This window comes from Hyperoodon ampullatus (assembly GCF_949752795.1).
Source record: "Hyperoodon ampullatus genome assembly, chromosome: 5".
NCBI classification, from domain to species: domain Eukaryota; kingdom Metazoa; phylum Chordata; class Mammalia; order Artiodactyla; family Ziphiidae; genus Hyperoodon; species Hyperoodon ampullatus.
Window position 1 is genome coordinate 73980878 of NC_136918.1, and position 12057 is coordinate 73992934.

General features: G+C 57.7%; 1 protein-coding gene across 1 annotated transcript in view; it reads left to right on the plus strand.

The window, feature by feature from the left end:
- LOC307053764 (death-inducer obliterator 1-like) overlaps window positions 1–8481 on the plus strand; it is a gene marked incomplete at both ends in the record, with an annotated part of 28698 nt that extends 20217 nt beyond the window's left edge. Inside the window, 9 exon segments of the mRNA XM_079705246.1 lie at window positions 171–366; window positions 5471–6646; window positions 6649–7277; window positions 7279–7541; window positions 7543–7648; window positions 7650–7904; window positions 7906–7916; window positions 7918–7964; window positions 7967–8481. Of these exon segments, the coding sequence (XP_079561372.1) occupies window positions 171–366; window positions 5471–6646; window positions 6649–7277; window positions 7279–7541; window positions 7543–7648; window positions 7650–7904; window positions 7906–7916; window positions 7918–7964; window positions 7967–8481 (3198 nt within the window).
- Between the last annotated feature and the right edge of the window lie 3576 nt (window positions 8482–12057).

Sequence of the window (12057 nt, forward strand, 5' to 3'; positions counted from 1 at the left end):
CAGCAGCTCATTGTTCTGATGTGTTGGGCAGCAGGGCTGTGACAGTCAGAATCAGGGCTGGTCGCTTCTCTCCTCGCTTCCCTCCTGCTTTTGGGGCTTAGGTGCAAGGAGAAGGGGCTGCCTTTCCGAGTGGCCGCAGGTCAATGCTCCCCGCCCTCTGTTTGTTGCAGGAGCTGTGTCTGATCCGCTTCCACCCCGCGACGGAGGAGGAGGAGGTGGCCTACATGTCTCTGTACTCCTATTTCAGTAGCCGCGGCCGCTTCGGCGTCGTGGTAAACAACAGCAGGCACGTCAAGGACTTCTACCTGATCCCGCTGAGCGCCGCCGACCCCGTCCCCTCCAAACTCCTGCCCTTTGAGGGACCAGGTAGGCCCCAGGCTTCCGCCCACACGTCCCCCCGACGCCCTGCGGAGTCCGTCCCAGCGAGCTGCGTGCCTCACCTAGACCCGGCCTTTGGCAGCGGAACTTGGGAACAGGGGTGAAGCAGCGGATAGTGGAGGGTGGCACGGGAGGTCCCCTGAGGAAGGTGTGCATTGTCTTAGAAAAGTCCTGTGAAGAGGGACAACCCCGTCCGGAGCCCGCCCGCCTGGCATGAGCAGGGTGTTGCTGGCAGGGGCTGGGCAGTGCCGGGAGGGCGGGGCCTGGGCCTGGCCTGCGGGCTTGGCTCCTTGCAGGCGTCAGGCAGAGCCTCTTGGCTGCAGGCATTCGTTTTGAGGAGAAACGAAAAATAGCGTTGAGAGACAGGAACTAGTTCTAGAAATAGTCACTTTGAAATCTGCTGCTCGAATGCGTGTCTTTGGCAGACCACGTTTTGGTCACTCATTCCTTAGAAAGTGCTGCTTCTAAAGAATTATTTCCAGGCTGACCAGGAAGAAAGTTCAGGCTTCTCAAGGGAGCTAAGGGTGATTCCAAGGGGGGCGTGGTCTCTGGGGACCCAACTCCCCTTCACCCTGAGAAGTTGACGGGACTTAAGTCTCGCCTAAATGGGAGTGTCTCCTTGTCCATGGCGCCCCCAAAACGGCTAAGCCTAAAAGATGCTGAGTGTAACCCGCGGTGAGGGCTCTTGAAGCACCTGCTTCTACAGGCAGTAGCTACGCCCGCGCCCGGCGCCTCCGTGTCCATGGCCAGCGCCCCTGCCGCGGCCAGGCACTTACGCGCCCCGGCAGGTCTGCGGCTTGGCCCAGCGTCCTGGTCGGTCCCCGTGACCGCAGGGCTCGTGTCCCCTGACACAACACACAGAACTGTCTCAGTGCCAAACACGTTAGAAGCCAAGCTCTCCGGGGGGCTGTCCCACTCCTCGCGCTAAAGCGGTGCCGCCTGACGGGCAGCAGGGAGGGCTGTGGCCGAGGTTCTTGGCGGGCAGCTCCCGGGGCGCCGGCCAGCTCCCTGGACGCCGTGTTCCCGAGGCAGCGGTGACGGTGGTGAAGCCGACTTCCCGATACCGTGAAGAGCCTCCGGTCAGTCACAAGGGCGGAAGCCCGTGCGGGGCCTAGTGTGAGCGTAGATCCTGTGACACGCACACTCTGCGCGTCTGTAGCAGCGGGACCTGGGAGGTGACGAAGCCCTGTTTCACCCGTGTTGGAGCCCCTCTCACGGCTCCACCTGCAGAGCCCGCGATGGGGTCTTGCCTGACACCGTCCCGGTGCACCTTGTCACACGAGCAGGGTGCTGCCAGGTTCGGGGCCACACACAGACCCTGAGGGGGGCAGAGGTGGACGAGGTCAGGCGTGGTGAGGAGGCAGGGGTGCGGGGGCCACCGAGGAAACCCCCGGTTGGAGCCGCGGCGGGAGCTGGTGCAGTGCTGGGTTGGGGCCCGGCTGGCAGAGGGAGGGGGCCGCGCTGGGTGTTCCGGGGTGACACGGGGACAAGGAAGGCTGGGCAGGGCGCCCACCTCATCTGCTAAGTGACCACACTTGATGACCAGCGGAGTGGACATCACTCCTCCACCTGCATTGCCAAGGCTGTCACTTCCTGAAGGGGATGCTCAAAAGCCTGCAGGTGTTCCTCCACAATAGAGAACGAATGTTTCATTAAAATAAAGTAGTAGGAGGGGTTTTGGAAACGTGATTGTACGGGAAATTTTACCATAAACTTTTAAAGACTTTGTTTTTCAATCGAAGGGCTTCTAAATCTCAGCTTGTTTAATTTAGTATATATGTTTTTAATTCTAAGGGCTTTATTCACGGAAGGAAGAGCAGTCAGATGGGACGCTGGGCCTAGGCCAGGGTGCCCGGCCCTCCCGAGGGGGTGGGGGGCGCCTGTCGAGGGCCCTCGGGCATCTAAGGTGTGGACCACCCTGAGCAGAGGACAGGGACCTGCCTTCCGAGGCACTGCCGGGAGAGGTCCATTCTCTTAGGCTGGCTCCATCCGTGGTGTCTGCCTTCTGTCCTCACTCTTAACTGCTTCCTGAACAGCAGACCGTTTCCGTGACTTGCAGTATTGTCAGATAAAAGCACGTCTTCAGTTTTTGCGTGTCTTCCTGCGTAGCTGTGTACAGATGTTGTAATCAAAGGCAAAATGGTGCTGAATGGAAAGTGCTTCTCTCTCCTTTGAAATCAATGAATATTTCATGGAAACTGGCCATTGTTTGTCTGAATTTGAACCATTTGGTAGCTCTTGGTGCCCATCCAGGTGCACTGTGAGGGAGGACTGTCTCCACCTTGCTTTGCCTCAGCCGACGCCAGTGTGCTTCTGGCTGTGCAGGCGGCGGTGCTGCGCTGGGGGCGCCTGGACACGGGCGGGCGGACGGACGGATGGACGACGCTCTCCTCACTGGGACGCGGAGCCCTGGCTTTGCTCAGGTCTTAGGGACCCAAGAGTGGGAGCGGGCGAAGTCTGCATGGGAGCCGAGTGTGGCGGGCGGGCAGCTGCTTCTCCCTGTATTTGCTGGGTCTCTGCCCAAGTCCTCTTTGAGGATGTTTGTTGCTAACTCTAGCACAGTTTCTGTTCCCGCAGGTGTGGACGTTTTGTCTTGTCGGACTCAGACCATAAAAAGGTGTTCACTGTAAATACTGAATAGTGGAGCATGCCAGGTTGATTTAGGGGTAAAAGCCTCATTTGATAGTTGGGCAGCTTTCAGCTGGTTTATTAATTAAAACTAAACCTCGTCTCCCACTGTGCCACGTCCAAGGTGCATGGGGGCTGCTTCCCCCGCGGCCCTGTTGCTGACACACCCGGACACAGATCCTGGTTTGGGTCTTGGCTCAGGAAATCCACACACACCTTTTCAGCTGTCCCTCGTCCCTGGGTTTGTCCACTTCTCTCTTTGTACGGGTGGTCTGGGGCTGACCCGTTCTTTCACCGTGAAGACTCGGGGACCTACATGCAGCTAGGAAGGCTCGTTTCAACCAGACGGTTCATTGTGGACACGTTTGCTCCCGCACTTCGGAGGGGGTCGGGCAGGGGTGCCGACACCCCGGTGCTCAGTCTGACCAGTACCCCTTGTCTGGAAATGATAGTTCAGTGGCCTCCCACCTAGTTCTCATCTACTTGATGAGTCATAAGCCTCACCACTACCCTCAAAGGGAGGTCGGTAAGTAAGCACCCCCCTTGTAACCATGGGACAGAGGCCCTGTGCGGAGCCGACGGGCGCCCCGGGCCCCCAGAGGGAGCCCTGTCTCTGCACGCAGCCAGCGTGCTCACTGCTGCTGCGCCGTCTCGGGGCGCCCTTTCCTCTCCAGGGGTCACACTCAACAGTGGGCGCGCCCACAGGGGCCCCAGGCAGAAAATGGGGCCTTCGGGGGAAAGCTGCCCCTGCCACCGCCCCAGTGGTAGTAGCCCTTTGACTGTGTCCAGCGTGCCCTTGCCAGGCGCCTGTCGTGAGGGTGCGGAGCGGGGTGGAGCCAGACGTGCCCTCACCTCCCTGAAGGTCACTGCCGAGACCCCGGTAGCACTGTGAATCATATTCTTCCACGAGTCAGTCATCTCCACGGTGCTAGTTACATTTCAAGTCTCCATGCAGCCATAACGTGCACAGGGGAAGTAGAGAAGGTTTGACTGCTTCAAAAACAGCCCAATTCAAATGTCAAATCCTGGGGAAGATTAGTGGGGAAATGCATAACTAACACTCCTCCAACTCTGGAGCTTTGTTAGCTCGCTTACGGGTGTGTGTAGATGAAGTAGTTGAGAGCTGAAAGCATTTAAAAATACTAGCTGCTTAGTTAGATGCTGGTCTCCAGGGAGTTTACTGTTTTCGAAACAAATGTAAATGTTAAGTAATTGAATCCTACCCTCAGCTGTGATGCCTGTGGCCCCAAAGGGTAGAGTCTAGAGAATTTTGCCAAGTCTGGGGTGTATCCTTTTTGTTAGGAGGCATATAAAGCTGTTGCCAGTTGTAGGGCTGGCACACCTCCCGAGGACAGGACCCCATCTCCCTGGATTTAACGCAGTGCCTTAGCCTCCTAAAATATGCTGTTGAAACAAAATTTTGGTGCCGTGTTTATCGTTTCTCCCTAACTTACTGATCTGTGACGTGGGCTTCTCTGTTCCCCTGTTGGTATTCCAGGTTTGTTATTACTGTGAGGGTGGCGGAGCCGTACAGAAACAGTAGCATTCCTGGTCCAGTGCACCACAATCCAGAATGTGTGGACCAAGAATTTGTTAAGAAATCATTATGTTTTAAGAACTGTGCAATGTTCTGAAATTCCCAGCGTGTTCTCCACGTGGTGTGTCCTCTGTTGCCCCTGTCCTGAACACCTTTGGGCTTTAAGCCGCACGTCCTGTGTTGACAGAGACCTGAGCGTTCGGTAGCTTTTGAGAAGTTACTGGTCATTGAATGTCTTTCTAAACCTGCAAGAACATTTGTTTTAGGCATTTTGGTCAGCATCACTTTTCCCATCAATTGTCATTTTGACACCAGTGACTCATGAACTTACCGAAGGGCGTGTGCTATATCGATCCGTATAATTTTGTTGATCATTATAATTGAGTTGTAGAATTGGTCCTTAATTGAACCTTTAATTTTAGTATGAATAGCTTAATTTACATATTGCAGCTCATAAGTTAAAGTCGAAAGGGGGTGCTGCCTTCCTGATTTGTAGCAAGAGGCAAATGAAGGTACACGGCTAAGAGTTTGTTTAGAAAACATCCTGGTACATACAGGCTTCACTCCCAGTAGGTGAACGGCCTGGAGTGTGTGCGTGCTGGCCTTCCCCACCTCCCCCAGCGCGCCTCTACCCTAGCGTTGTGTATAATTGAAAACCTGTAATAATTTTAGCACTGGGCGAATGCGCGTGTGCATTGGGCCCTTGGTTTTGTGGTCTGTGGGCCCGTCAGGCTGGGCAGGTGCGCGGTGCAGTCTGCGTCTTTTGCGGCCGGTCTTCGAACACTTGGTTCTATTTTGCCACAGAATTTCCCCCTCCTCCTCCCTCTGGAAACCATCCCCCCGCTGCCCTTCACACCCAGAGTTGACCCCTGAAGGACAAAAGCTACAATTCGATTCTAAAATTTGCACAACTGTTTTGCTTTTTAGGTCTTGAGTCACCGCGTCCAAACATAATACTGGGGTTAGTAATCTGCCAAAAAATACAGCGGCCTTCAAATGCTGGCGAATCAGACAAGACAGAGGAGAAGCGGCCCCGTATTCAGACACAAGAAGAAATGGATGCCGTCCACCCCAGAATGCCAGCAGCCCTGCTCCCTGAGAAGAAGCCCCGCAAGTACCCGCTGCGCCCAGGGAACGCGGCTGTCAGCACCACACCCCCGGGGTCTCCCCCACCCCCAGCCCCTCCTCCAGAAGCACCAGGTGCGCCGGCCTCATCTTCCAGGTTACAGATACCGTCGTCGCTCAAACCAGGAGCCACGAACACTGTCACAGCATCACCCGCGTCAGTGACGGTTGCGGTGGCCGCTTCCTCTGTCACTTCCTCTTCTTCACCCCTAGAATATATCCTGCAGACTCTCTTCGGGAAGAAGAAGGCGTTTGACACCCCCACCGAAGAGCCTGCCGAGTCGGCCCCAGCCCCCCACCAAGACTCGAGAGCCAAAGCCGGCGGCGGGGTGCCGTCGGCGCTTCTGCTGGACCCAATTGTCCAGCAGTTTGGTCAGCTCTCCAAAGACAGAGCTCTGGAGGAGGAGGAAGACGACAGGCCGTATGACCCCGAGGAAGAGTGCGGTCCTGAGAGAGCCTTGGACACTCAGCTCGGAGACCGCGGGAGACGCCAGGACGCGGACAAGGCCGCGGAGGCAGCTGAGCGGGAGGAGGTGGCCTATGACCCGGAGGACGAGACGATCCTAGAAGAAGCCAAAGTGACCGTGGACGACCTGCCCACCAGAATGTGTGTGGACGCGCACGGCGGGCCTGGCCTGCAGGCGCCCTCCCTGGCCGAGCGGCAGCAGATGATAGAGGAGCTCACCAAGCAGATCGAGGAGCAGCAGAAGCAGGTGGAGGAGCAGGAGGAGGCGCTCAGGCAGCAGAGGGCGGCCGTCGGGGCCTCCATGGCCCACTTCTCCGTGTCGGATGCGCTCATGTCGCCGCCGCCGCCCAAGCCCGCGCTGCTGCCTCAGGAGCCGCAGGCCGCGGCCAAGGCGGCCGCGCCCCCCGCTGGCAGCCAGGCCCCGGGCCCGAGCGCCGAGGCGCGGCTGAGCCGGGACCCGCGGCAGGCCCGGCGGCTGGCCACGGAGAGCAACGAGAGCGAGGCCGCGCCCCGAGGCCCCCGCCGGCCAGAGTAGCGCCCGGAGGGGCCGCTGCTCCCCCGGGGCCACTTCCAGCCCAGGAGGAGCCAGAGTCAGCCCCTCCACCGTGGGCTCCGGGCGAAGAGGCCCCACTGCCGGCCAAGCAGGACGGCCCCCTGCGCGAGCCCACAGAAAGCCCGGGGCCTGCGGGCGCGGAGGGCGCGGCCAGGCCTGCCCGGAAGGTGCTGCTGCCCACGCTGCAGGGCACCTCCTTCCAGCCCCTCTTCCCTTGGCAGCACGACGGCCAGACCTTCCACCCTCCCGGAAGAAGGGATTCTTTCTCGGGTCCAGTGTACGCCTGTCAGGAAAAACCTCTGGGCTCTTGCCAGTACGAGGATCAGAGAAATGCTCAGTTTCCCGAAAAACGTGACTCCCTGGCAGCTGAAACCGAAAGAGACAGAGAGCCACAGCCCAGGCCGGCTGAGGGGGCCGGCACGTTCCCCACCGCAGCAGAGAAAGGGGGGCCTCGGCCCCAGTTCCAAGGCCAGCGGGAGCCTGCACCGCGCGTTCTCGGGATGTCGGGCCTTCACGGCCCCAATTTCACAGGCCCACGGGGGCCAGTCCCTCCGATCTCGGAAGAGAATTCTAATAACGATGGGCCGAGGGGGGCCTCCACCAGGCAGATTCGGGCCCCCAAACGGGCCCATCCCTTCTTTGTTCTCAGGGCCACACGGGCCACCTCCCTACAGGGATGGGAGGGGCCCACCCGTCTCCCATGTGGGCGGGCCCAGGGGAGCAGGGCCGCCTCCATTTGGAGACCGCAAGGACCCCCACGGGGAGAAGAGGGAGTTCCCGGAGGCCCCGTACGGTGAGGCCTCGGGCCCCCCTGGCCAGAGCGAGGGGCCCGAGCAGGCCCCGTTCCTGGGAAACGGGCACCGCGCCTTTCCAGTTCGGGGGCCAGAGGAGGCCTGTGCTGTCACAGTTCAAAGGACCCCGAGGTGGCCCTCCTCCCCCTCAGTTCAGAGGTCAGAGAGGCCCCCACCGCGGGCCACTTTGTGGGCCCGAGGGGGCCACACCCTGGGCAGTTTGAAGGCCCAATGGGCCAAGCTCCTGGATTCGTGCCGGGACCCAGGGGGATGCAGCCTCAGCGGTTCGAAGAGCAGAGGGTCCACTCGCCGCCCAGGTTCACCGGCCAGAGGGCACCGGCGCCCTTGCCCTTTGGGGGGCCCCGGGGGGCCACTCCCTTCCCGGAGAAGAGCGAATCGGTGCTTCCACACTTCCACTGCCAGGGCCCGGCCACCCCAGAGCCAAACCGGCACCCCGGGCGCTGCTGGAGCTGCCCAGCCACCCACCGCGCCGGCCCCAGGCCCCGAGGCCGAATTCCGCGAGGGCAGGGGCCACGAGTACAGAGGCCCAGGCTGCAAGGGGCGGCCCCGGGACAAGGCCCCGGAGGAGCCCGAGGCCCCGCCGCCCGACAGCCGCCCGGGCCAGGCCTTCGAGGACCGGCGGCGCGAGCGGGAGCGTGGGAAGCCCTGGGAGCGGGAACGCGGCCGGACCTGGAGCCGCGAGCAGGACTGGGACCGAGGCCGAGAGTGGGACCAACCCCGCGACAAGGACACTGGCCGCGAGTGGGACCGCGGCCGCGAGCGCAACGCGGGCAGGGCCGAGCGGCGCGAGTGGCACTGGGCCCGAGGACGGAGCTGCCACCGCAACCGCAGACGTGAGCGGGAGAGGTCCTGCAGCAGGGACCACGAAGGCGACAAGGCCCGCAAGGAGGAGCACCGCAGGGACCGCAGTCGGAGCCCGGAGCGACCCCGGGACCCCAAGGCCGTGGCCCCGCGGGGCGCCGCCCTTGCCACCGAGACCTAGGGCCGTGAAGCCGCGCTCACGTGCTAAGCAGGTGGTCTTGGAAAGAGCTGGGAGCTGACGCACAGGACAGAACCTTCTGGACTTGAGAAATTACTGTAATTTTGTGTGTGATTATTTCTTACAAAATTTCACACCTTTACAATTCTGACGCTTTTTAAATAAAAACAAAAAACTAAGAAGTCTTTAACATGTCCATTTGAATGTACTGAAATGGGAAAGTATCTACAAGAGCATATTGCTTTTCAGAGTATAAAGTTATCTTTTCTCATAACTTGACTGTTGTAAATTTTAAGGGAGTTTAGTGGACCTCAGAGCCATACCTTTCCTGACATCTTCTCATCTGTGATACCTGTTTCCAGAAGCTAACTTCACAGGGTTCGGGGCAGGCGGCCGCGTGTTTCTGTGCATGGCTGTGTCAGCTCGTCTCTGGAATGTTGAGAAACACCAGACTTACAGGTGCATCTTTCTCTTGTCATGAAGAAATTTGAAATACAAATTTCAACCCGGAAACAAAAACACATTTCTTGGTTTTGCTCAGTGTTTAGGTATCGCCTTACATGTTCCCCCCAGCCCCAAACAGGATTAAAAGCAACATCTGAATAGAAATTGTGGAATTTTAAAGAACAATTTATTTTGAAAGGTGTAAATTTTACCAGCCTAAAGAAAGTGAGAAAAGAAAGCAATGAAGTGTACTTTAAAAGGCAGGGTGGGTGGAGGGAGTAGGTTTCTTTGATTTGGATAATCAGGAACGTTTTGTTTGTTGAACTTTACCATCTGAGCGGTTCGTTCTCTGTCCCTGGAAAGGTGCACGAGCTCTGCACTGTGGTACTTGTCAGGTGACAAATCTCAACGTTTGTCGTTGAAACGGAACAATATTTGTGTAAAGCCTGAGATGAAAATAGTGACACTAGCTTAAGAACTGCCAACTAGAAAGCTTTTCACTGTGAGACACAGTATACCGCTTCTCGTCATGTGTATTTTCCAAGTACTTCTGAAGTGCGAAAGAGAGAAAAAACGTGCTCATTTATTTGACTGTACAAAGAAACTTTGATAATTTTTTTATATTTTCATAAACTTACTTTTGCAAACATAAAATGAGAGAATTTCATTTTTTCTTTGGAGTCTGTTCCATTGAACATCACTACAGATTTTTCAGTTTCTAGCACAAACGTTTAAGTTATGAGAACATCGAGAACTTAGCAATTTGGAGTGATTGGTGTTAGAGACCCTGTCATTAGGTTACGTTAAAGTGGCGACGAGTTCCAACATCTAATGACATGTGAAGGCTTTTTTACGTGTAAAACAAAATTTTTCTAATTTACGTACAACAAATGTAAAAAATCAAGTGTGTTTGTTTAGGTTTACTTGATAGAAATTTCTGTAAATTGTATTTTATATTGCAAAGAATTATATCACTGTACATTAAAACATGGAGCTTCATAGCTTTGTTACTTGAAGTAGAATAAGCATCTACAGAAAGTTTTCTGTCTCGTGGGGCATGGCGTTGGAAAGTCGGGTCTGGAGAGGGATGCGTCAGCTCCCGCTTCTTGGCAGTCGGCGTGGTGTGGGCATCGGTGCCCTTTGGCCTGAAGACGCCTGCCGGATGCACCCCGTTCCCGGGATGGTTCCAGCACAGGACCCCATGTCGAGCAGGAAGCCCGAGGCCACCAAGGGAAGGACGGAGAAGCGCACGGTCAGGGGATGACAGAGACGTGGGCCCGGGTGGGGGTGGGGCTGGCGGTCGACAAAGGTACCGACGGGGTCGGCAGGCACCCAAAAGTCCCGGCCGCTGACTCGGGCCTTAAAAGAGCACTGGGCTGGTCACGAGCGTGTGGTGAGGCAGAGCTGGTGGCCCAGGCACCTTGCTGGGTGGAATAAGGGGCAGGGGCTGCACCAGCAGATGCGGTGCCTTCAGGTCAGGGAAGCGGCTGCCGCTGGGAGGAGAAGAGAAAGGTGTGGGCCTTGCCCTTGAACTTCAGGGCCACCGGTGACTGGCCCCAACGTGGTGGCCCTTGTGCCAGCATTTAGCTTCTCAACAAGTTTGTGCACCCAATGCCCACCGTGAGCCCAGACAGCCAGAAAACATCCCTCGGGCAGGACAGGCTCTACCCCTGTGGGCTGGAGAGTCAGGAACTTACGGTCTGATTTATTCGGCTGAGCGCACGACAAACCAGGGGAAAGTGCCGCAAAGCAGGGGTCCCGCGAGGGGACGCCGCCATCACTGCCGTCTCAGAAAGGCGTCGGGCCAGGCGAGGCCTGGAGGGTGGCCGCTCATCTACGGAGAACCCACCGCACTAGCCTGACCTTGGGGAAGACCGCCCTACGGCGACGTCCCGCCAAAGAGGAAATCCCGAATCCTGCAGGAGAGACGCCGAGCAGGGCTGGGCACGGTGCCTGGCTCCAAAACGCGTGAGTCCCTCCGGCCTGCAGGCTGATGTCCAAGCAGTTTTCCCAAAACGTCGGGGAAAATATGCCCAAGTTTTAAAATCCTCCGTCCCTGGAGTACAGCTGGGACATTTGCATCCTCCCCAATCCCTGCTTTATCTGCTGCAGAGAATATACTCCCACGGCGCCCGCAGCTCTGTCCTCACGCTGCCAGCTTCCCCTGCTCTCCTCCAGGACCAGCCCTGACGGCTCCAACTCGTGACCCTGTTTAGCCAAAGTCACTCACAAGCAATCAGGTGCGCCGTGCAGAGCTTGGCTCTCCGGAAACCTGGCATGAGGACTCCCTCCCGCTGGAGGCCTCGAGGGCCGCGGTGCCTGGCAGGGCCCCGTATCCCATCCAGCTCCGCAGAGGCAACCGTCGGGGAGGATGAAAGCAGCCTCCAAGGGAGGATCACACCCCAGGGGCCGGAACCTCCCCACCGCCGCACCAGCAGGGCCAGGGCCAGGGAGACAGCAGGGCGAGGGCACGGCGACGGGGACCAACTGGCTGTGCCCTTGAAGGGGCCTGAGCAAGGGTTGGGGGGGCCCCTCAGGGTGGGGATGGGAGCTCCTGGCTTGGGATGGCTCTGACGCCTGCTTCCCATCAGACATTTAGGACAGGGGAGGCCCTCCAACACCACCCACACTTTCCACCCAGCGGTCACCAAGGGCAGTCATCTGTCTCTTTTCCCTTAATCTTTTTTCCCCTCTCGTTTTCTTTTACAAAATTGGGATTCTATACATTCTTGTATCTTTTCTTCACTTCTTATAACCAGGGCAATTCCCAAAGTGATCAAGTATTCATCAAGAGCATCATTTAGGACTTCCTTCGTGTTTCAGTGGTTAAGAATCCCCCTGCCGGGCTTCCCTGGTGGCACAGTGGTTGAGAGTCCGCCTGCCGATGCAGGGGACATAGGTTCGTGCCCCGGTCTGGGATGATCCCATATGCCGTGGAGCGGCTGGGCCCGTGAGCTATGGCCGCTGAGCCTGCGCGTCCGGAGCCTGTGCTTCTCAGCGGGAGAGGCCACAACAGTGAGAGGCCCGCGTACCGCCAAAAAAAAAAAAAAAAAAAGTAAAAAGAAAAGAATCCACCTGCCAATGTAGGGAATACGGGTTCGAGCCCTGGTCCAGGAAGATCCCATGTGCCGCAGA